General features: G+C 44.6%; 1 protein-coding gene across 1 annotated transcript in view; it reads left to right on the top strand.

Moving 5' to 3' along the window:
• Positions 1–24,230, top strand: part of LOC115135483 (copine-5) — a 213,797-nt gene that overhangs the window by 181,822 nt on the left and 7,745 nt on the right. The window contains exons 15-17 of the mRNA XM_029670220.2: positions 6,781–6,962; positions 7,254–7,381; positions 9,834–9,936. Coding sequence (XP_029526080.1) covers positions 6,781–6,962; positions 7,254–7,381; positions 9,834–9,936 — 413 coding nt within the window. The remainder of the gene's footprint in view (positions 1–6,780; positions 6,963–7,253; positions 7,382–9,833; positions 9,937–24,230) is intronic.

Raw genomic sequence — 24,230 nt, 5'->3', positions numbered from 1 at the left:
GTGTGTGTGTGTGTGTGTGAGAGAGAGAGAGAGAGAGAATGTGGCGCGCCACTAGGGGGCGATTAAGACCACCGTTACTCAACCCACAAGCACGCATGTAAGACCTTCCCTCATCCCCTCTTCGGCAAATCAGATCATGACTCCTGGTTCCTGTTTACAAACAAAGCTCAAACAGGGAGTACATGTGACGTGCTCTGTAGAAAAAGGGCCTACCGTTGCTAGTGCTGACTGGGACTCCGCCGATAGCATCGACGAGCTAACCACCTCCATCATCAAGAAATGCATCACCGACATCATCCCCACAGTGAAGATTTACTGCTTCAGCGTTCAAAAGCCCTGGATGAACACTGAGGTGCGCATTAAGTTAAAGGAACTAGCTACCAATCACAGGGCTATCACAGCCAACCCTGAGGCTACGGCTGACACAAACGCATACAAGAAGTCCCGTTACGACCTCCACAAAGCCATCAAACAGGCAAAAGGGCAATATCAGAACATGGTGGAATCCTGTTATTTCCCGGCTCTGACTACCTAGCCATGATCTGCCCAACGATGCTTCTCTACCAGCATTTTTTGAATGCTTCGATAACAACACAGATCCCTGCATGAGTGCCCCCGCTGAGGAATGGGTGATCTCTCTCTTCGAGGCTGATGTAAGGTTTTTAAACGGGTCAACACCCTTAAGGCGGTGGTCTAAGGCGACCACTGCATCGCAGTTGCTAGCAGTGCCACTAGAGATCCTGGTTCGAGTCCAGGCTCTGTCGCTGCCGGCCGCAACCGGGAGACCCATGGGGCGGCGCACAATTGGCCCAGCATCGTCCGGGGTAGTGGAGGGTTTGGCCGGCAGGGATGTCATTGTCCCATCGCTCTCTAGAGACTCTTGTAGCGGAACGGGTGCATGCATGCTGACACGGTCACCAGGTGTACGGTGTTTCCTCCGACATATTGGTGTGGCTGACTTCCGGGTTAAGCGGGCATTGTGCCAAGAAGCAATGCAGCTTGGTTGGGTCATGTTTCGGGAGGGCGCATTGCTCTCGACCTTCACCTCTCACAAGTCCGTATGGGAGTTGCAGGATGAGAAAGACTGTAACTACCAATTGGATACCACGAAATTGGAGAGAAAAAAGGGTAAAAATAAATATATATATATTAATAATAATAAAAAACACTCTTAAGGCCGCAGGGCCAGGCGGTATTTCGGGGCGTGTCCTCAGGGCATATGGGCTCCCGTGTGGCACAGCGGTCTAAGGCACTGCACCTCAGTGCTAGAGGCGTCACTACAGAACCTGGTTCGATTCCAGGATGTAACACAACCGGCCATGATTGGGAGTCCAATAGGGTGGATGCTGTTCATTGACTACAGCTCAGCGTTCAACATCATAGTTCCCTCCAAGCTCAGGACCCTGGGACTGACCACCTCCCTCTGCAACTGGATCCTGGACTTCCTGATGAGCCAACACCAGGTGGTAAGAGTAGGCAACAACCCCTCCCCCACGCTGACCCTCAACACGAAGGCACCCCAGGGTTGTGAGCTTATCCCCCTCCTGTACTGCCTCTTCAGCCACGACTGTGTGACCGCACACGACTCCAACTCCATCATCAAGTTTCCAGACGACATGCTGGTGGTAGACCTGATCACCAGCGGCGATGAGAGCCTACAGGGAGAAGGTCAGGTGGTGCTGAGAAGGCCCGTAAAATTGCAAGAGACTAGCCACCCAAGACATGACTGTTCTCCATGCTCCCGTCCGGCAGGCAGTACCAGTGCATCAAGGCTCAGACCAACAGACTGCTAAACATCCTCTATCCCCTGGCCATATGGCTATTAAATGGCAAACAATTACTGCTCTCCCTCTCCCACAGACAAGCCACACTGACTCTATGTCCCACAGGTCTCTACCTACTCAGACACACACACCTTCACTGTCACTCTTACTCACAAACTCATTACTAAGGCCACACTGCTGCTAAAATGATTATTGATTAGATGTATTACTACCACTACATTACTGTTCAAACACACACTCTGCTGCCACACTGTTTACTATTATTATTATTTATCCTGCTACCAGTCACTTTCTCATAATTTCTTCCTATGTATATGAGGTATCTACCTCAAATACCTCAGTATCCTGCACATTGTATATGTGGTACTGCCACTGACCCTGTATATAGCTTACGTTCATATTTTTTCTTTCTATTATTTTCAACTTCTCATTTATTTTGTATTATTCTTTTCTTATTTGTTATACTATTTTGATATTGAATTACTGTACTGTTGTGTAGGGCTCGCAAGTTAAGCATTTCACTGTACTTGTACATGTGACAAATAAAACTCGAAACACACACACGCAAAACCTCCCTATTCCTCCATACTATACGTGTTGCTCTGGGTTTGGGTCGCCTCCTAACTTTCTTCCTGAGTGTCTATGGTCAATACCACCACGCTGTGCCTAAAATGGATGACCACTGTGCCCCATAATAGCACTGCTTCCGAGACCAAATGCCACCCAAAATGGTCGAATACACCCTCCTTGCCACAGTCTAAAAGGCCACACTTAAGTTTAAATCACTCCACTTATTTGGAGCCTCTAGCTCAGCAGTTCATTTTCTATTTCCCACCCTTCCATTCAGCTCCTAGCCTATCAGAGTATTCCTTCCTATTCCCATTCATTGTGTGACGGGGTTGGTGAGAGCAGGCGGTAGTTTATCTCTGAAGGGTTGAAGAGAAGGAGAGTTCTAAATCGTTGTTATTTTTTTTTGCTGTATTCAAATCAAGCCCTTAACCAACAACGCAGTTCAAGATAGAGTGAAGAAAATATTTACTGAATACACTAAAGCAAAAAAAATATAAAAAGTATACAATAAAATAACAATAAAAAGGCTATATACAGGGGGTACCGGTACCGAGTCAATGTGCAGGGGTACAGGTTAGCCAATGTAATTTGTACAAGTAGGTATGGTTAAAGTGACTATACATAGATCATATACAGCGCGTAGCAGCAGTGTAAAAACAAATGGAGGGGGGACGTCAATGTAAATATTATGGGTGGCCATTTGATTAATTGTTCAGCAGTCTTATGGCTTGGGGGTAAAAGCTGTTAAGAAGCCTTTTGGTTCTTGACTTGGAGCTCCGGTACCACTTGCCGTGCCGTAGCAGAGAGAACAGTCTATGACTTAACCATTTTTTGGACCTTCCTCTGACACCACCTAGTTAGGGCCTGGATTGCAGGAAGCTTGGCCCCAATGATGTACTGTGCCGTACACACTACCCTACCCAATACCCAATATAAAATACTGTCGGCTGCAACTGTGTTATCAGTTTTTTTTAACTGTGTACAGTAAGTATTTATTTTGCATTTGTGAATTTATTTTGATGGGATATGAAAGCAGAGGGATTTATGTTTCTAGAACTGTACCGCAATTGAGAAACAGGACATATAAGCTCCTTGGACTAAGGAGTAACGCTAGGCTCCTTTAGTCCAATATTGGGCTAGCTTTCCCACAGCGGTATAGCTGGCTAGTTAAAGCTGCAATATGTAACTTTTTGGGTGACCCAACCACATTCATATAGAAATGTGAGTTATAGAACTGTCATTCTGATTAAAATCAAGTCTAAAACTGGTTCTATGTGGGCTATTTCTATACTTTTTGTTCTTTTACTTTTGGTATTGTACACAATCTTCAAACAGCTAAAAATACAATATTTTGGGTTATATATTTCACAGTGGTTTTGACGGTACAATGATTCTCTAGTCTACACTATACATTTCATGTTTTGTGACATAAACTGAAATTAGGTGAACTATTCGAATTTTAGCAACAAGGAAATTGCGTCAATAGCTAGCAAAAATATTTGTACACCTATGTGTCCCTTGTAGCAGCTAGCTGACCAAAGTTTTCGATACATGCCTCCACACAGAAGAGCAGGTAATCTGGAGATGTGTCGTATTCAGCAGAGGCAAGCACTGCCAGAGCCACCTATGTGAAGCTAGCCACAATAACGATTAGCCAAAATAGTGAAATTTGCTATTTGTCTTAAAAATTAAAGTCCCTTATTGAAACGGATGCAAACGGATACAAATAGTGGAATCATGCAATATTTGGACTACAGTTGTGGCCAAACATTTTGAGAATGACACAAATATAAATTTTCTGCTGTCTGCTGCCTCAGTTTATATGATGGCAATTTGCATATACTCCAGAATATTATGAAGAGTGATCAGATGAATTGCAATAATTGCAAAGTCCCTCTGTGCCATGCAAATGAACTGAATCCCCCCCCAAAAAAAAATTCCACTACATTTCAGCCCTGCCACAAAAGGACCAGCTGACATCATGCCAGTGATTCTCTCGTTAACACAGGGCTGGACAAGGCTGGAGATCACTCTGTTATGCTGATTAAGTTAGAATAACAGACTGGAAGCTTCAAAAGGAGGGTGGTGCTTGGCCTCATTGTTCTTCCTCTGTCAACCATGGTTACCTGCAAGGAAACACGTGCTGTCATCTTTGCTTTGCACAAAAAGGGCTTCACAGGCAAGGATATTGCTGCCAGTAAGATTGCACCTAAATTGATGGCAGCAGGCAGGTGTGAGTGCATCTGCACGCACAGTGAGGTGAAGACTTTTGGAGGATGGCCTGGTGTCAAGAAGGCCAGCAAAGAAGCCACTTCTCTCCAGGAAAAACATCAGGGACAGACTGATATTCTGCAAAAGGTACTGTCACGGTTCATGAATCCACTGCCTCCTTCTCTCTTTTTCTTTCTCTCTCTCTCTCTCTCTCTCTCTCTCTCTCTCTCTCTCCCGTGTTTGTGTGGGCGTGGTTCCCAATCTCGGCCTGATTGTCTGCGCCAGCTGGAATCACTTATCTCCCCTTTATATGTTCTGTAACCAGTGTTTCTTGTTGTCAGATCGTTGTTACTTCCCTGAGGTTGTGTCGTGTGTCCGTGCTCATCTCTCGCCGCCCTTGTGTGGATTATCTGCTGTGCTCCTTCCTACCCATCCGGACACACTCCCCTGGATTTCTCAGCACGCTATCATCGGAAGATGCGCCCTAGTCCCTGGGTCGGATTCCGTCTGAGTACAGTCTGTCTGTCCTGTTGCTGCTGTAAACTGTATTCATTAAACCATCGTTGCTTGCATCTTGCATCCGCCTCTGTATTGTCACAGGTACAGGGATTGGACTGCTGAGGACTGGGGTAAAGTCATTTTCTCTGATGAATCCCCTTTCCGATTGTTTGGGGCATCCGGAAAAAAGCTTTTCCGTAGAAGACAAGCTGAGCGCTACCCTCAGTCCTATGTCATGCCAACAGTAAAGCATCCTGAGTCCATTCATGTGTGGGGTTGCTTCTCAGCCAAAGGAGTGGGCTCACTCACAATTTTGCCTAAGAACACAGCCATGAATAAAGAATGGTACCAACACATCCTCCGAGAGCAACTTCTCCCAACCATCCAGGAACGTGTTTGGTGACGAACAATGCCTTTTCCAGCATGATGGAGCACCTTGCCATAAGGCAAAAGTGATAACTATGTAGCTCGGGGAACAAAACTTCAATATTTTGGGTCCATGGCCAGGAAACTCCCCAGACCTTAATCCCATTGAGAACTTGTGGTCAATTCTCAAGAGGCGGGTGGACAAACAAAAACAGCCACAAATTCTGACAAACTCCAAGCATTTATTACCCAAGAATGGGCTGCCATCATTCAGGATGTGGCCCAGAAGTTAATTGACAGCATGCTAGGGCGGATTGCAGAGGTCTTGAAAAAGGTCCTGCAAATATTGACTCTTTGCATCAACTTCATGTAATTGTCAATAAAAGCCTTTGACACCTGTGAAATGCTTGTAATTATACTTCAGTATACCATACTAACATCTGACAAAAATATCTAAATACGCTGAAGCAGCAAACCTTGGGGAAATTAATTTTTGTGTCATTCTCAAAACCTTTGGCCACGACTGTAGATAATGCTTAAATTTGGAATGTTATTATATAAATTCAACAAAAGACAATAATTTGTTCATTTAGCAAAAAAAGTACAAATCAGTTGAAATCCTACTTTGGATGTATTAGACTTTATAATTGCAATAGGGGCATACTGTATGCACTGTACTGCCTTACCTATGGATCTTGGGTCCATGAAATGGGGTATCAGCCTATTCAGTGACACCCACAGAACACAACTGTGAAGAGTTTACACAAACATTAGCGTCGTAGCTCTTATTGAACAACCAATGGTGTGTTAGATACCACCCACCAACGTTTGATTGACACCCCATTATTATCATACTGGAGGAAGAAATATATATATATAAATGAATTAAATGATTTAAAGTTTGAGTAATTAGATAATACATAGATAAATAATTAGATACATACAGATGTATCGAGAAAATGAATTAATTTTGGTCAGTATTTTAGTATTTCCTTGCTCATTTATTTAATTATGTGTGGATGTATTTATTTATTCATTTATTCATATATTTATGTGTGTGTTTATTTATTTATTTCCAATTATGGCAAGTTTGTCCTCCGTAATAGCACGTCACTAAGAACACCAGCGCATAGCTTGTGCATGGCAGCCATCAGATAATGTGTGTACAGAACCTGATTGACTAAATAGACTGCCATGTTAATGTAGAGCAACATATTCAGGCTGATGACAATGCCCAGGTTTTCTGCATGAACCTGCTGCGCTTGATTTAGTTGCATTCCAGCCCCCTTTCTCAACAACGAACAAACTGGTCATACACTATATTGACCTATGCCTTCTGCCCCTTCCCTAGGTAATCCATCCCAGTCCACTTCTCTACACTATATGAACCCATACCAGATGAATGCATACGCCATGGCCTTGAAGGCTGTAGGGGAGATCATCCAGGACTACGACAGTGATAAGATGTTCCCTGCCTTGGGCTTCGGAGCCAAGCTGCCCCCGGATGGACGGGTCTCACACGAGTTCCCACTGGTGAGTCAAACACAGATCCCTTTCTGGTCACTTGTTACTGAACTGAACTGGACAAGATTGGACTAAAACTGGACTGGACTTGACTGGGCTTGAATTTACTTGACTCACCAAATTCAGCTGACGATTGTCCACTCCAGAAAGAAGATATTGATTTATTAAATACAAGAGATTTTACCCTGTTGATTGTTTCTACCTCTCCAGAACATGAGAGAAGCCCGACTTTAACGATATAGATAAACTAGAGCAAACTGTTTTAAACCTGTTGATTGTTCTGTTGTTTCTCCTCTCCAGAACGGTAACATAGAGAACCCCTACTGTAACGGTATAGATGGCATCCTGGAGGCCTATCACGAGAGTCTGAAGACTGTTCAGCTCTACGGACCAACCAACTTCGCCCCCGTAGTCAACCACGTGGCCAGGTAATGGACGCATACACACGCACAAGCGCACAAATGCAGGCGCGCATTTGCAAACACATACATATACACACGTGCATACAGGCCGACTCATACACACATGCACGCACATACACACTCATATACACACATGCTGTACACACAGGCAGACATAAAGGCACACACCCTCAAAAATCTGCTATCACAGATTATCAGCAGTGCAAGCCAGCGTGAAATGTCTCGTTCTCTGCTGCTGTTCAGATATGCTGCCTTGTCGTGTAGTTGTTCCACTACAGTAATCCCAGCAATTCATACTCAGTCTTCCATCCCTGGGCTTCTCTCCTGTTCTGACCTCAAAGGCTGTGACGATTGGCCTTTCAATGGATAGAAAAAAAAAAACACAGGATGTGACACACATTAACACCGTGGCACTGTGAGAGAATGAATCAATTACTGACTCGCCAGACTGGCGGCGGAGCACTCAACGTAAACATATAAACACGTAAACATAACTCAGAGTCAGAGAGGGCAAGCACTCTGATCACATTAGAGGAGGAGTGGGAAGTGGAAAAAGGAGAGATAAATGCAGACACTGCTGTACACACACACACACACACACAGGATAGGGATGGTGGTTTAATAAGGAAGGAGGGATGATGGGGTACACACACTAGTGATGCACGGGTTGACTCGTAACCCGCATTACCCGGGGTTTAGGTCCATGAAGTGCAGTATTGTGTGGATGAGGAACGTGTGGGTGCCGGTCAGGTTGAATAAAGGTAAAACAAGGCACGCACACAAAAGAATCCATGAATGTATCATTCCTGTGCAATTCATATCAATAGGCTACGTTGAGGTTTTTCTTTCAGACGTTAGTGTGTAGCCGAAGCTTAAGGGCCTAACTGTAGCGTGCCAAATACACGGCAATTGCCTTTTGGGAACTTGAGCAGTAAAAGTTAGTCGTCTAATGTTTGGAAAAGATTTGGTGAAACGGTAAAAGAGTATGATAGCAGTTCCAGCTTTGTCATGTGCGATGATTGTGAGGTGCTATACGAATTCGACAGTCAGAAGACGGGGACTTCAGTACGGTACATCAAGGGAACTGTGCCGTTCAGATGGGTTAAATGGAATAGTAGTCTAACTGAAATCTGAAATTTGACTACGTCTGTAACATCTCATATAGCCTAATATAATATGAACTGCTGCAGAATTATGTATTTCTTGCAGTAAAACAGTAAAATGATAGACCAAATGAAATTTTGTCTTTGGGAACAGGAGTGGAGAAATATATATATTTTTTTTCAGCATCTTGAGAGAATGAATGCACTGTTAGGGACCGTCTGTAAAGGTGCGTTCTTTATCAGCATCATAAAAGCTGATAGCATTTCAAAAACATAAAATATGCATCCAAGCTAAACTGAAATCTTATCAGAAACATGTTGGGTCGTTTTAACAGCTTTTAATTCCCTTAAAACCGGTCAAACTGATGTCATTTGGAAATGTTCCCGTAATTTGTCATTGCATTTTCTCCACAGTCCCTAAACGTCTTTACTGCTCGAGAGAAGCAGAGATAAAAGAGGAAAAGAAAACAAGCTTTACTTATGTCAACTAGATTGAAGCATTCATTCTATCGATCTATGACATTACTCTGGTGAGCAAGGGTTTATTTAGTCTTCTAGGGCCACAAGTAGACCTAATAACAGAACAGAAGCTGCATGTATCTATAGACCAGTTGACTAACAAATAGCCTACCAAAATGTTGGAAATTATGAGCAGTAACATAGGCCTGGGTGCTCAAACAGCTGACCCGCACATCACTAACACACACCCAAACACACAGGCACACACACACCTAGTCCGCAGTCTGATAACTTTTCAAACAAAGAGAGATAAGACCATAGAGATAAAACGAGTTCTGAATATGTCCCTCCAGGCACAGTAACAGTCAGTCCTCTAGCCATTACCATGTGAATGGAGTTGGGCTGAAAGGGAGAAAATGACTCCAGACAGAGGGAACAAATGAACACAGACAATCAGTTGATCACTGAAACACACGGCGTAGTTCGGCTTCATATCCTGCAGTGTTTGAGGTCAAAGTGTTTTTCGAAGTATGATAATGAATAGAATGAATGTTATCAATCCGCAGAATGATATCAGAGTATAGTATTTAAATTTAATAGACACTGAAATGTAGAAGGGACTGGAGTGGAGAAGATGGAGAGGGAGTACAATGACTTTAGTTAAAGAATGACATTCAAGCATGTCATTGGTCACAGGGAGTTTGAGTTTGGTTCAGGGTGTTTGCTTTTTTACTCACAATCTGCTTGTGTGTGTGCGTGCGCGCCTGTTTGTGTGTGTGTGTGTGTGTGTGTGTGTGTGTGTGTGTGTGTGTGTGTGTGTGTGTGTGTGTGTGTGTGTGTGTGTGTGTGTGTGTGTGTGTGTGTGTGTGTGTGTGTGTGTGTGTGTTCCTCTTCAGTTATGCTGCAGCGGTTCAGGACGGGTCCCAGTACTTCGTCCTCCTCATCATCACAGACGGAGTCATATCAGACATGGCTCAGACCAAGGAGGCCATCGTCAATGTAAGTCTGGAGAGAAAGAGAGATGGAGAGAGTGGTTGAAGAGGAAGGAGGAAAGAGGGAGAGAGAGAGAGGGAGAAAATGGTGGAACATGAAAGAGAAATGAGGGGAGATGGAGAGAGAGACAGAGAGAGAGAGAGAGAGAGAGAGAGAGAGAAGCAAGAAGCGAGAATGTTTGGAGAGAGAAGCAAACGAAGAGAAAGAATGAAGAGAAAGTCGTCTGCGTGGAATCGGCCAGACCTCCAGCACACTGGATTTAAAGGGAATTTGCGACTGTTAGTCAAACCGTTAGAACAGCCACACCTTCCTTTTAAGATCTTGCCTGCTGCTCTATCTTGCTTGGCCTCTCTGACTGACTACTGCACCTCTACCTGCATACAACCCTGCTGCCTCTACTGCTTTCAGTTCTGCTCTTTTGATGGTGATGGAATCTAATTTTGGGAAACATTGATTACTTGAGTGTTTTCTCTGAAATAGGAGAGTGAAGTTGAAATGCTTTGAGCGTCCTCTTCAGTTCAAAGAGCTGGACAGGATGGTGTGTGTGTGTGTGTGTGTGTGTGTGTGTGTGTGTGTGTGTGTGTGTGTGTGTGTCTGTGTGTGTGTGTGTGTGTGTGTGTCCTCCGGAGAGTGTTTTCAGGAACACTGACCTACTTCTCTACAGCTGGCGGAGGGAGGAAGGGAGGGAGGTAACGGAGGGAGGAAGGCGTGCGAGGTAACGGAGGGAGGAAGGCGAGGCCCATGCTGTGTGTCATTCATAACACAGCTGGGGCAGGGGGACAGTACACTATGGAACCTGTCACTCAGTTAGAGTACACAACAGTGCTCCAAAGCAAAGCAATGCTCTCTCAATGCATTATTTTGCTCTACCTCTTTTCATTGCTCTCTATTTCTGTCTTGCGTCACCTCTCTCTTTCTCTCTTGCTTCACCTCTCTTTCTATCTGGCCTCTCCCTACCTCCTTCCCTCTTTCTCTATGTACCTCCCTCTCTCTTTCTCTCTTCTCCTCTCAGGCTCTCTCTCCCTCTCTCTTCTCCTCTCAGGCTCTCTCTCCCTCTCCCTTCTCCTCCTGGGCTCTCTCTCCCTCTCTCTTCTCCTCTCAGGCTCTCTCTCCCTCTCTCTTCTCCTCTCGGGCTCTCTCTCCCTCCCTCTTCTCCTCTCAGGCTCTCTCTCCCTCTCTCTTCTCCTCTCGGGCTCTCTCTCCCTCTCTCTTCTCCTCTCGGGCTCTCTCTCCCTCTCTCTTCTCCTCTCAGGCTCTCTCTCCCTCTCTCTTCTCCTCTCAGGCTCTCTCTCCCTCTCTCTTCTCCTCTCGGGCTTTCTCTCCCTCCCTCTTCTCCTCTCAGGCTCTCTCTCCCTCTCTCTTCTCCTCTCAGGCTCTCTCTCCCTCTCTCTCTTCTCCTCTCGGGCTCTCTCTCCCTCCCTCTTCTCCTCTCAGGCTCTCTCTCCCTCTCTCTTCTCCTCTCGGGTCTCTCTCCCTCTCTCTTCTCCTCTCGGGCTCTCTCTCCCTCTCTCTTCTCCTCTCAGGCTCTCTCTCCCTCTCTCTTCTCTTCTCCTCTCAGGCTCTCTCTCCCTCTCTCTTCTCCTCTCAGGCTCTCTCTCTCTCCCTCTCTCCCTCTCTCTTCTCCTCTCGGGCTCTCTCTCCCTCCCTCTTCTCCTCTCAGGCTCTCTCTCCCTCTCTCTTCTCCTCTCGGGCTCTCTCTCCCTCTCTCTTCTCCTCTCGGGCTCTCTCTCCCTCTCTCTTCTCCTCTCAGGCTCTCTCTCCCTCTCTCTTCTCCTCTCAGGCTCTCTCTCCTCTCTCTTCTCCTCTCGGGCTCTCTCTCCCTCTCTCTTCTCCTCTCGGGCTTTCTCTCCCTCCCTCTTCTCCTCTCAGGCTCTCTCTCCCTCTCTCTTCTCCTCTCAGGCTCTCTCTCCCTCTCTCTTCTCCTCTCGGGCTCTCTCTCCCTCCCTCTTCTCCTCTCAGGCTCTCTCTCCCTCTCTCTTCTCCTCTCGGGCTCTCTCTCCCTCTCTCTTCTCCTCTCGGGCTCTCTCTCCCTCTCTCTTCTCCTCTCAGGCTCTCTCTCCCTCTCTCTTCTCCTCTCGGGCTCTCTCTCCCTCCCTCTTCTCCTCTCAGGCTCTCTCTCCCTCTCTCTTCTCCTCTCGGGCTCTCTCTCCCTCTCTCTTCTCCTCTCGGGCTCTCTCTCCCTCTCTCTTCTCCTCTCAGGCTCTCTCTCCCTCTCTCTTCTCCTCTCAGGCTCTCTCTCTCTCCCTCTCTCCCTCTCTCTTATCCTCTCAGGCTCTCTCTCCCTCTCTCTTCTCCTCTCAGGCCCTCTCTCCCTCTCTCTTCTCCTCTCGGGCTCTCTCTCCCTCTCTCTTCTCCTCTCGGGCTCTCTCTCCCTCTCTCCCTCTCTCTTCTCCTCTCGGGCTCTCTCTCCCTCTCTCCCTCTCTCTTCTCCTCTCAGGCTCTCTCTCCCTCTCTCTTCTCCTCTCAGGCTCTCTCTGCCTCTCTCTTCTCCTCTCGGGCTCTCTCTCCCTCTCTCCTCCTCTCAGGCTCTCTCTCCCTCTCTCTTCTCCTCTCGGGCTCTCTCTCCGTCTCTCTCCTCCTCTCAGGCTCTCTGTCCCTCTCTCTTCTCCTCTGGCTCTCTTCCCTCTCTCTTCTCTCTCAGGCTCTCTCCTCTCTCCTCTCTCTTCTCTTCTCTCAGGCTCTCTCTCCCTCTCTCTTCTCCTCTCAGGCTCTCTCTCCCTCTCTCTTCTCTCCTCTCAGGCCTCTCTCTCCTCTCTCTTCTCCTCTCGGGCTCTCTCTCCCTCTCTCTTCTCCTCTCAGGCTCTCTCTCCCTCTCTCTTCTCCTCTCAGGCTCTCTCTCCCTCCTCTTCTCCTCTCTTCTCTCTCTCTCAGGCTCTCTCTCCCTCCCCTCTCTCTTCTCCTCTCAGGCTCTCTCTCCCTCTCTCTCTTCTCCCTCAGGCTCTCTCTGCCTCCCTCCTCTCGGGCTCTCTCTCCCTCTCTCCTCTCAGGCTCTCTCTCTCTCTCTCTTCTCTCTCCCTCTCTCTTCTCCTCTCAGGCTCTCTCCCTCTCTGCCTCTCTCCCTTCTCCTCTCAGGCTCTCTCTGCCTCTCTCTTCTCCTCTCAGGCTCTCTCTCTCCCTCTCTCTTCTCCTCTCAGGCTCTCTTCTCTCCCTCTCTCTCTCTCTCCTCTCAGGCTCTCTCTCCCTCTCTCTCTTCTCCTCTCAGGCTCTCTCTCCCTCTCTCCCTTCTCTTCTCCTCGGGCTCTCTCTCCCTCTCTCTTCTCCTCTCAGGCTCTCTCTCCCTCTCTCTTCTCCTCTCAGGCTCTCTCTCCCTCTCTCAGGCTCTCTCCCTCTCTCTTCTCCTCTCAGGCTCTCTCTCCCTCTCTCTCCTCCTCTCAGGCTCTCTCTCCCTCTCTCTTCTCCTCTCGGGCTCTCTCTCCCTCTCTCTTCTACTCTCAGGCTCTCTCTCTCCCTCTCTCTTCTCCTCTCAGGCCCTCTCTCCCTCTCTCTTCTCCTCTCGGGCTCCTGTCATGTTAAAACAGTTCACGTCATATCAGGGCCCCTGGTGAATCAGACACGTTGACACATTTCTTTCTCCGCCCAACGATTAAATTGCGCCGTGCACGATTCTACTATGGCCCCGTCAACGCCCTCAGACCCCTACCGGAGCCTAACGCCACATCCTGATGTTCGCATCAATGTGACTCTGCAAATGTCACAGATCATGTTGTTCATGTCTCTCACACTTTCTCGGGAGGTTTCAAAACATGGCTTTACTAGAGGTACAGTATATCCCTTAGAGAGGAGTTAGGAGGCTAGCCCACTGCTTCTCTATTAGTCTGCCACAGCCTGATAATGTATTGAAGTGTGGTTCTCTCATTATTGGTTCCCCGGTGTTTCCTATGTGGTTCAAATCTGGTTTTAAGACATCATTCATCCAGCCCTCCCTTTGTAGACCTGTTCTGTAGGCTACTCTAGTCCAGGACCCATATATGAAGAGAGTTTGGACATTGTCGTTTCAGTTGATTTACAACCGAGACATTTAAAGGAAGACTCGGCGAGATGATGTTGCAATGAACAGCACCGCAGATATTGAGACCACACGGTCACACAGAGTATCTGCTCATGTGCACGGGTGCGCTTCACGCTGCTACAACGTGGTAGCCTCGAGACCAAAACAGGGGGGAAATGTCTTCTTCATTCGAAGCCTGGGGTGGTTTCTTGTCTCTCTCAGTGGGACATCACAGGACATAATTGACGACTTGTGAATTACGTTATTTATGAGTCACCGACTCAGACGTAGGTGTGATTGGCTTCTCAGGCTCTGGTCAGAAATCCTTTGTTGTGTCACACAGAAGATGTTCTCCCCCGCAGACGCTCACTGTTCTCATACTGTTTCATCAGCAGCAAACACACATACATACGTGCATTCTCGTCGCCTCTGAATGAGTGTTATAGAAACAGACAGGACTAATCAGTTAGACAGCCCCAGGCTTCCTGCACATTTTTTTTTGGACAGTGGTCTCAGAGTGGGTGATGGACATGTTAAACTACTGTGACATCACTTCCTGTTGTGTTCTGCTGGTCCAGTACTTGAGTAAAAGTAAAGATACCTTAATAGAAAATGACTCAAGTAACAGTGAAAGTCACCCAGTAAAATATTGGTTGAGTAAAAGAGTAAAAGTTTTGGTTTTACATTTACCTAAGTTTCAAAAGTAAATGTAATTGCTAAAATATACTAAAAGTACAAATATAAATAATTTCATATTCCTTACATTAAGCAAACCAGACAGCACCATTTTCTTTTGTTTCTTTTTTTAAGGATAGCCAGGGGCACACTCCAACACTCAGATATAATTTACAAATTAAGCATTTGTGTTTAATGAGTATGTCAGATCAGTGGCAGTAGGGATGACCTGGGACGTTCTCTTGAGAAGTGTGTGAATTGGACCATTTTCCTGCTATGTATGAGTACTTTTGCGTGTCAGAGAAAATGTATGGAGTAAATAGTACATTATTTCCTTTAGGAATGTATTGAAATAAAAGTAAAAGTTGTCCAAAATATAAATAGTGAATTTAAGTACAAATACCCCCCAAAAATGACTTAAGTAGTACTTTACACCACTGTGTAGGATGCGTCCCAATAATGTCTCCTTCACCACTTCCCACAAAAGTAAAAGCCTTGGATTGGTGTAGCCATGGGCTAGTGGGAGTTTACATCATTTCCTTTTAAACCAGTGTAGGGAAGTGAACAAGTGTACACTTTTGGAGGAAGGAGAGAAAATTGGGCTGCAACCTGAGTCTTCACCCACTCCCCTTTAGCTCCCTAAAGTCCAGCTGTCCACACAAGAAGGCCTGATACCTCTATACCTCTGCCGAAATGGCCATCCCTTGCAAAATAGCTGTAAGTAGTAGTAGAAGTACTGTTGTTAGTTAGTTTACTCCAATTAGGGTAGGGATGGTAGGGTGGGGGGGGATATATAAAAAAAATGTAAAGAATAGAAAAAAACACTAGAACCACCAAACGCCAATGCCTCCTACCATTTGATTTTGTAACTAAAATAAATCAGCCATTTTGAAAGCAACATCCTCCTGCTTCCCTGACTTCCTAAATCATTTTATTTTACATTTACTCAGCTGTCAAAATGTTGTTTAAAAAAAAAAATCACAAACAGAAAAGTATTTAGAGCCCGTATACCTGTTTCTTTTTTCCACACCTATTCCTAACTTAACCCTTTGACGCGTACGATCACATCTTTGTGATCATTGTTGAGTGGTCCCTGGAGTGTACCATCGCAAATATGTGACCGAAAGCCTTGATTCGGTCTTATGTAGCAAAATTTGAAATTGTGTTTTTTTTACATGGGATAAAAGTAGACAGCTAGAACATGGTGTATCCTACACTGCAGTTGAAGAACAATGGGAAAGTCATTCTTCTTTGAAAGTTGATGAAATTGCAAATCCACTTTTGAGAAAATGTTTTGGTACACCTACTGGAGTGCTCTTCTTTGTTTAGACCCATTCAGCATCGTTCACACCCTCTTAAGTCTTAGCCCCATCCATCTCTTTAAGGATTCACATGTGAGGCCATTTGCTGAACAGGGTGATTCGTTTAGTAAACAACCAAAGATTTCAAGACTAAACGCGGTGAAAGTAGTAGCCTACAATAAGGACAAACTCCAGGTAAAAATACACTTTATCTAGTCCTTGGCCTACATCCTAATCTGACTTTGGTGCAGGTCATGTTGTTCTTCGTATTACCGTCTCTGGTAAACACAAACGGTATCAAATAAAATAAAAAGTTGATTTGTCACATGCACTGGAAACAGAAGGTGTAAACAGTACAATGAAATGGTTACTTGCAGAGAAGCAATATCAAAAACAGAAAGTGTCCAGATAAAAATATTTTATCATTATTAGATGACACTTACCTGACACACTTGTCTAAATTGATGGGTCATGTGAAGGAAATTCTGTAACCAACACCCAGCCACATCTAGCTAAGTGGATGGGTCACTATTGTCTAGACATGTAGCTAGCTAGCTACACAATGAACCGGCATATTCCCAACTCACGCTACTACTATACCAACCAGGTTCAACGTTAGCTAGCTAACATTAGGCTATAACTAAGAATGCAACTGGATTTCTGGTTCAAATAATATTACTACACAGATCATACATGTAACGTTAGTTAGCGAGCCAGCAAGCTAACGTTTACTAGCTAGCTAACAGTACACTGTAACTTGCAATGAAAAATGACTTTCTGACAAAATTAGAAACTTATACTAACTAAAAATGTATCTAGACTCTTACCCATATACTTTGATGAATGCTTCAAGGCAGACTGGAACCATTTAACTCAGTTTTGTTCGTAGCTACATCTTGTTTGGGCAGCGTTGTGTCAAGTCACTCCAGTTCACACTGACTGTGGCGTGTGCAGAAAGTAACAAATCACTTTTACCAAATGATTGGTCAATAGAGCCTGCTAAATTCAGGGCATCAATGTTGTTGAGAAAAGTAGAAAAACTTTTGTTCTAGTTGGCTAACGTTATATATTTAAAAATGGATGCGGTAGAAAGGGCTCTCAACACATACTGAGCAGCTCACGTTATAAACAGAAACATGTTGCATGGCAGACCAATCCAAACTCATCTCCCGGTATGTTCAGTCCATCCATTATTTCAGCCAATCATGCCCAGCGGGAAAGTTCCTGTCTTTTTCCGTGGCTAAACCAACTAGGCTCGTAAATTTAACCATTTTATTTGTATTTACAGATGAAATACACATTTGTTATTAAGGCACATGAAAGTTCACATATTCCAGAAGGCATTTCTGCCCCCCAAAAAACACATTTTGATTAAAAGAATATACACTACTGTTCAAAAGTTTGGGGACACTTAGAAATGTCCTTGTTTTTAAAAGAAAACCACTATTTTTGTCCATTAAAATAACATCAAATTGATCAGAAATACAGTGAAGACATTGTTAATGTTGTAAATGACTCTTGTAGCTGGAAACGGCTGATTTTCTATAGAATACTACATAGGCGTACAGAGGCCCATTATCAGCAACCATCACTCCTGTGTTCAATGGCACGTTGTGTTAGATAATCCAAGTTTATCATTTTAAAAGCCTAATTGATCATTAGAAAGAGCTTTTGTACTGGCTCTAACCAGAATAGAAAGAGGAGTGGGAGGCCCCGGTGCACAACTGAGCAAGAGGACAAATACATTAGAGTGTCTAGTTTGAGAAACAGATGCCTCACAAGTCCTCAACTGGCAGCTTCATTAAATAGTACTTGCAGAACACCAGTCTCAACATCAACAGTGAAGATGCAACTCTGGGATGTTGGTCTTCTAGTCAGATTTCCTCTGTCCTGTGTCTGTGTCCTTTTGCCCATCTTAATATTTTATTTTTATTGGCCAGTTTGAGATATGGCTTTTTCTTTGCAACTCTGCTTAGAAGGCCAGCATCCCGGAGTTGCATCTTCACTGTTGACGTTGTGGGTACTATTTAATAAAGCTGCCAGTTGAGAACTTGTGAGGCGTCTGTTTCTCAAACTAGACACTCTAATGTACTTGTCCTCTTGCTCAGTTGTGCACCGGGGCCTCCCACTCGTCTAATGAGGTGAAGGAATGGTTCACTCATCTTTTGTGTAAACTTCCAGAAGTGAATGAAGGGAAGTGGATGATCGTAGATGACACTCCCCCTTCAAAATGCATACTATAAACAGATCAAACTCATCTTGTCTCCTCTTATTATCCTTGGTTGATGCGAAAAAACAAACATTCCGGCATGCACAAACTACCCATCGTCGGATTACTTTTGATTTCTAGAAAGTGTTTTACTCAATTATTTCAATCAATGATGAGCGCACCCGTGATGTGATTAATTATAAATAGTAATTGCTATTAGCTAATTCATATTGTAGTTTCTGGTGTGAAAGATGTTGAATGGGTGTAGACAAAGAAGAGCTCTTCACTAGATACCAAAACATTCAAAGGCCATTTTCTCAAAAGTGAGTTTACAAGTTTATCAACTTTGAAAGAATAATTACTTTCCATTGTTCCTCAAAAATGCAGTGTATGATATACCATTTTGTAGCTCTGAGTCTCTACTTTTATCCAATGTAAAAAACAAACTAATTTTTAAATTTTGCTACGAAAGACTGAATCCAGCTGGTGAGTCACATATTCAGAAAGTATAATGATAGTGTAATCAGGCACTTACTTTGATAGGAACGCAGACATGTCCAAAGTTATTTTTAGCGTGGAAAACAACAATGAAGGCAATGCGGGCGCCAGCCGGAAAATGTGCCAGGGGGAAAATGTTTGTGCAAGTTATTTTCTGACTGGAGAGGCGCAAATGTCTGGGAAAGTGCTTAGCCTCTCCTCGGCGAGTAGTTTGTCCGGCTCAGTAAAGCCTCAAACATTAAATTGTCTGCAACAGTGAAATGGGCTACTTCTATATGAATTAATGAGGAGGCGGAACACACCTCATTGTGTCAAGAGACAATGGCCAAAAATTAAATAAAGAAAGTCGAGAATAGAAAATTCCAGATTTAAAAATCAGCAATGTATCAACACAAGTGGATCCCAAAAGTGGAAGGCCAAAAAATGAGAACGCAAAGGAGGTATCAAAATTAGTTAAATTAGATTCCTTTTTCAAATGCAAAAGAGGATGTAGGTTTATCATCGCCAGTAGCAGCTTTTAGCGGGTCAGGTGAGCCCAGGCCAAGCTGTTCCATTGTGCCAGAAGAAGCAACTTTGACAGAGGAGGGTACAGGTTGTCAGGTATCGGCGGATACACCCTGAGCACCAGCTATCCCCGGGTCGGGCGGCGGGATAGGGAGCAGGGTGAGGCTAGAATCGTGTCGGCTGAGGAAACAGGTGGAAATGGGACAGACGGCCTTTTAATCTATCCAACTGACAGAGGGCGTTATGCAACAAATGTGGATGCAAAAGTTAAACCACACGTGTAACCGATGTGAAAAGGCTAGCTAGTTAGCGGGGTTTGCGGCTTTTGTTGAGCGAAGGGTAATGTCAGGGTTGCGTCAATCGAATCTGGTATCAGGATAAATATGACAATGAGTCACCGCATTGTATGCTATATATTTTTTATTAGCTAAGCAATAAGTGGTAAATGCAATTTTCGTATATACGGGCTCTCTGTCACACCTTGCAGGGCAAACAGAGAACTGACTTGTTCCTGACAAAGATATTATAATATACTCTTGACGAAAGTAGTTCCTGCTTCCGAGCCGGCCTGTCAGAGTAGAGACTGGGCGTAGTTTAAACTCACTCAGCCTATCGTTGATTATTGGCGCCTGAGCTGGTCCCAGCCCCCTAAGTGCTTCAGCGGTCTGTCGTTGTAGTTGTGTAGAATATACAGTTATCAGGCACCTGGCTCCTGTTATCTAACAAAATACCATTTGTTCTCGCAACACTAAGTTCTGAATGTGCCCCCCAACTCATTGCACAGTTCCTGTCTTCATGTTATTCTGTATTTTTCCATCATGAGAAAGGCCCATGGCCCTGAAACTGTTAACAATGTCTCAAGTCAGCTATGTTGCATAACACATACATCCACACAAGCCAACAGCAGATAATATTCAATCACATATATGGTAACGGGCTATAATGCATAACATAGAATCCTCATAGTAACGATGCTTCGTGATTGTTGTGTGCAGGGGGTCCCTGGTTCAGCCCAGGTATGGGGGGCGAGGAGAGGAACGGAAGCTATACTGTTTCACTCGTGTAAGCCTACTAGCCCATTCCCAAGAGATGACGAAAGGCGGTGTTTTTCCGAGTCGTATTACACCACAAGGCAGGAAACAAATTACCGTGTGGCTATGTTATTCGGCCAAACTAGATTGCGTATTGTGAGTCTTGCTGGCTGTTTTGAGATCGGAGTGCCCCTTTCTTCTCTGATGCGTGGGTGACATCCCAGATTCACATGAACAATGGAAGCTCAATGGCACTATTGACGCAGAAATGGAGAGAGGCGTGAGTAACGCAGAAAAATTCTGGCGACAGGTGTTGGAGCGCATAGTTAATGTAACTCTCACACTTGCATTGTGTAATTTGGCGTTCAGACGGCACCGTGAAAAGCTGGTGCAGGCCAACACTGGGAGTTTTCTCAGTATAATTGAACTGCTGTCATTTTACAACACAGTTCTAAAACAACTTTTAGAACACCCCGCAGGATCCGTGAACTATCTCAGCCCTCAAATCCAAAATAAGCTAATGTATATTTTAGCCGAGCGAGTGAAGTGTGACGTACAGGGAGAGATGCAGGAAGCCCATTTTTTGTTTGTTTTTATTATGGACACCACACCGGATGTATCCAAAGTAGCCAGTTAAGCCAAGTTTATCGCTATGTGAGAGTGATAAGGGATGCAAATAATGTCGCCACAGATCTGACCATCACAGAGTCATTTTTTAGGATTTCTGGAGACGTCCTAAAATCCTGGGCAGCATAGAGGATAATGGGCTGGATATTTCAAAATGTCGTGGGCAGGGTTATGATGTAGCTGCTGACATGAGCGGGGTCTATTCGGGTGTGCAGGCCAGAATATCCGAAAAAGAGATGCTTGCTGTTTATGTGCATTGCGCAGCACACAATCTTAACCTGGTTATTCAAGTTTTATAAAACTGTTGAACTGTTATACACCTTCTTCGGACATAGCATAAAGAGATGGTCAATGTTGAGTGGTATATTTGATTTTCCATCAGAGAAAAAAAATGTAACTCTAAAACGACTGTGTCCCACCTGCAGGTCATTTAGATATGAGTCCCTTGCGGCCCAGAGATACAGATATGTGGACGTAATGAAGGCCCTCACCAAGATTGTGCTTTTAAGTGACAAGAAGGGCGAGAGGGATGATGCAGGGGCACTGAAAAAGAAAATGGAAAAATGGTGTTACATTTTTGTTGTTGTCGTTGTGCAGACTGTTTTGAACGTCGTCTCAAGTGCTACAGGACAAAGACGCAGACCTGCACAGAGCAGTCAGCCTACGCAAGGACATGATAGAGGCATGATAGAGGTCCTGTCCGGATTCCGACGGGGTTTTGAGATGGCCAAAGTCACTGCAAAGACCCTTGCCGACAATAATGGGAAGCTCAGAACGCATTTGAAGACATTCGGAGAAGGAAGGTTAGGCGTCATTTTGATGAGCTATGCGAGGACGAGCGACTGTCTGATGGGGAGAGTCGTTTTAGAGTCAACGTCTTTAATGCAAACCCTGACATCGTTATCCACCAGCTGTCAAACCGATTTAAAAGTATGCGGGCAACATCGAGTCTGTTTGACTCCATCCATCCCACTACCCTGGCCAACGCAGATGATGATGCGCTCTTCGAGACCGCCAGCCGGCTGGCTGAACATTACAGCAAAGATATATCAGCATGCTTCCCTGGCCATTTACTCTCTTTCAGGGCCTGTTTTTAAGAAGCACACTACAGTGAGAGACCTGGCCAATATGCTCATCGTGGATAACAATTCAGTCACTGCTACATTTGGGGAAGTAGTTACAGCGATGCTCTTTTTTATGACTCTGCCTTTAATTAACGGTAGCCAGTGCCGAGCGCTCCTTTTCCAAAGGTAAAATAATGAAACCATACCTGTGGAGCAGCATGGTACAGGAGAGACTGAGTGGGTTGGCCTTTCTGTCCACTGAAAACACCAGGGCCAGGACCATGAATGAGTGAGTGAGTTTAGGTTATTACAGGGCAGGCTACCCAGATAAGTCGATATTCATTTACATTGCTTGTCTATCTACGACTATGCTCGATCTGTCTTTGGAAACCATGTTCTGGTGCCTTTGGAAACCATGTTCTGGTGCACGGCCGCTGAGCCATTTCATTGTCATCATAGCCTATACATTTAACTAGGCTATGGTAATAATAGTAAGCACATACGCATCATATACTGTTAAAATGCATGCTGCCGTTTAAGCAATCTGTTTCAATGCTCCACTTGATTGATTTGCTGGTGTTTTTGCTGTAGGCCTCTGCGGGAGGCAGATCATTTGAAATACCGGTATGTCAGTTTTGCCGCTGTGCACAACTTCAGCTAGCATGCACTCTGTCATTAGATGTTTTTCGGTGTTTCAGTCAAGAGATTGATCTATATATTTATGTTTTGTAATATAGGCTATTGCCTATTATTTGCAGATAAAATAGGGTGTTTTTTTTTACCGCTTTGTTCTTTCCGTGGTGCTGATCGACTTTTTATACGGGTTCATTTCTGACCGCCATCCATAGCGTTGAATGTATTGGCTATATTGCGGCTTCTCTGGTAACAGCTTCAAATGTGCCCTTCGACTAGGTTCTGCTCAGCTGTTACAATGCTTAGTAATATTACCACACAGCCTTGCCAACAAAATTATTTGAATTTTAAGGGAAATGTGGCTGGTGATAGGGGCCCATCATTTTTGGGGGGGCATCTGGGCCCGTCATGATTAAACTACGCTACTGCACAGACACACAGACACAGTCACCTCCACACACTGCTCCTAATCTGCATCTTTTTTTGGTCTATAAATAAACCTTTGGGGAGATTGGTCGTTTGCCAATTTTTAGGCATTCTAAAACATTACCCTTTTTTCTGATCAGGAGTATCAACTGTCAATTTACGGATAATATTAAGAATACGAGTATAGCCCGGTTGTCACAACAACACAGTGGATAATTCTGATAAGTAGGCTAAAGGGGACGCCTGATAGCGATACATGGAGGCTGAGAAGCCCAGCGGTTCTATTGTTAACTGACTACAGTCCTAACACCATGGTGTATCTTTAATTAAAGATACTGTCCGTTTCAGTGTGTTTGAATTGATAGGAACGACTGAGGGGGAGAAATGAGAGAGGTGGGGAGTCGGAGAGAGAAACACATGAAAAATAGGCTTCTCAATCCATTCTCTATCTAATTAAAGTTTGTCTAAGAAAAACATAGTGTTTTTTTCTACCTTGCATAGTTATTTTATTGGAATATTGTTGTAGTTTAATTAAAGTCTACCCACTCACACTCCAAGCCCCCTCCCCACACACACGTCAGCATATTTTAGCAGAATAAATGCTTGATGAGCTGTGTGTGTGTGTGTGTGTGTGTGTGTGTGTGTGTGTGTGTGTGTGTAGCGTGGGAGGACAGTGACTGACAGTGTTGAACACTGATACTTTGGGATCATCAATCTGTTTCAGGGTAATAACAGAGATGACAAGACAGAGAAGTAGATCTCGCCCCCGTAACAAACTAGGTCAGCTGACACGTTGCATTAGTCTTGGGCTGGAGACAAATGCAGTTTCTGTGAGAATATGCATCCATCTGAAATAAAAAAAATAATAATGATTTAAGCACAAATAACTACAAGGTATTTCAGATCAGTTCCCCCAATACTAAACATTAGGGTAAAAAAAACGCTAAATTGGACCTTGGAGTGTGTCTCAGGGGGAGTAGGCATATGCAAAAAAACATAGGACAAATATGAGCACCCACCAAATGATTATGCCACACACACTTCTCTATAGATCTTAACTCCTCTATATACAGGCAAGTTGTCCCGCTGTAACACAATTTTCTGTCACCTACTCCGACACACACACACACACACACACACGCACAACCATTGAGATTTCATTCACAACCCCATCCTGTCATACACACAATCTCTGGCGTAGACATGCTAAATACCTTTACAAAATGAAACATGAAAAAACACATGTAGTTTTCAGACACGTGTGCAGTTTCACATGGCTTTTCACATGACTCAGACCTGCGATTTCCCAACATTCCACATGTGATACTCTCAGTTTCATATGTG

The sequence above is a fragment of the Oncorhynchus nerka genome, linkage group LG2 (assembly GCF_034236695.1).
Source record: "Oncorhynchus nerka isolate Pitt River linkage group LG2, Oner_Uvic_2.0, whole genome shotgun sequence".
Classification (NCBI taxonomy): Eukaryota; Metazoa; Chordata; class Actinopteri; order Salmoniformes; family Salmonidae; genus Oncorhynchus; species Oncorhynchus nerka.
The sequence above is the reverse complement of the archived record's forward strand: the minus strand, read 5'-3'. Positions and strand labels throughout refer to the sequence as shown.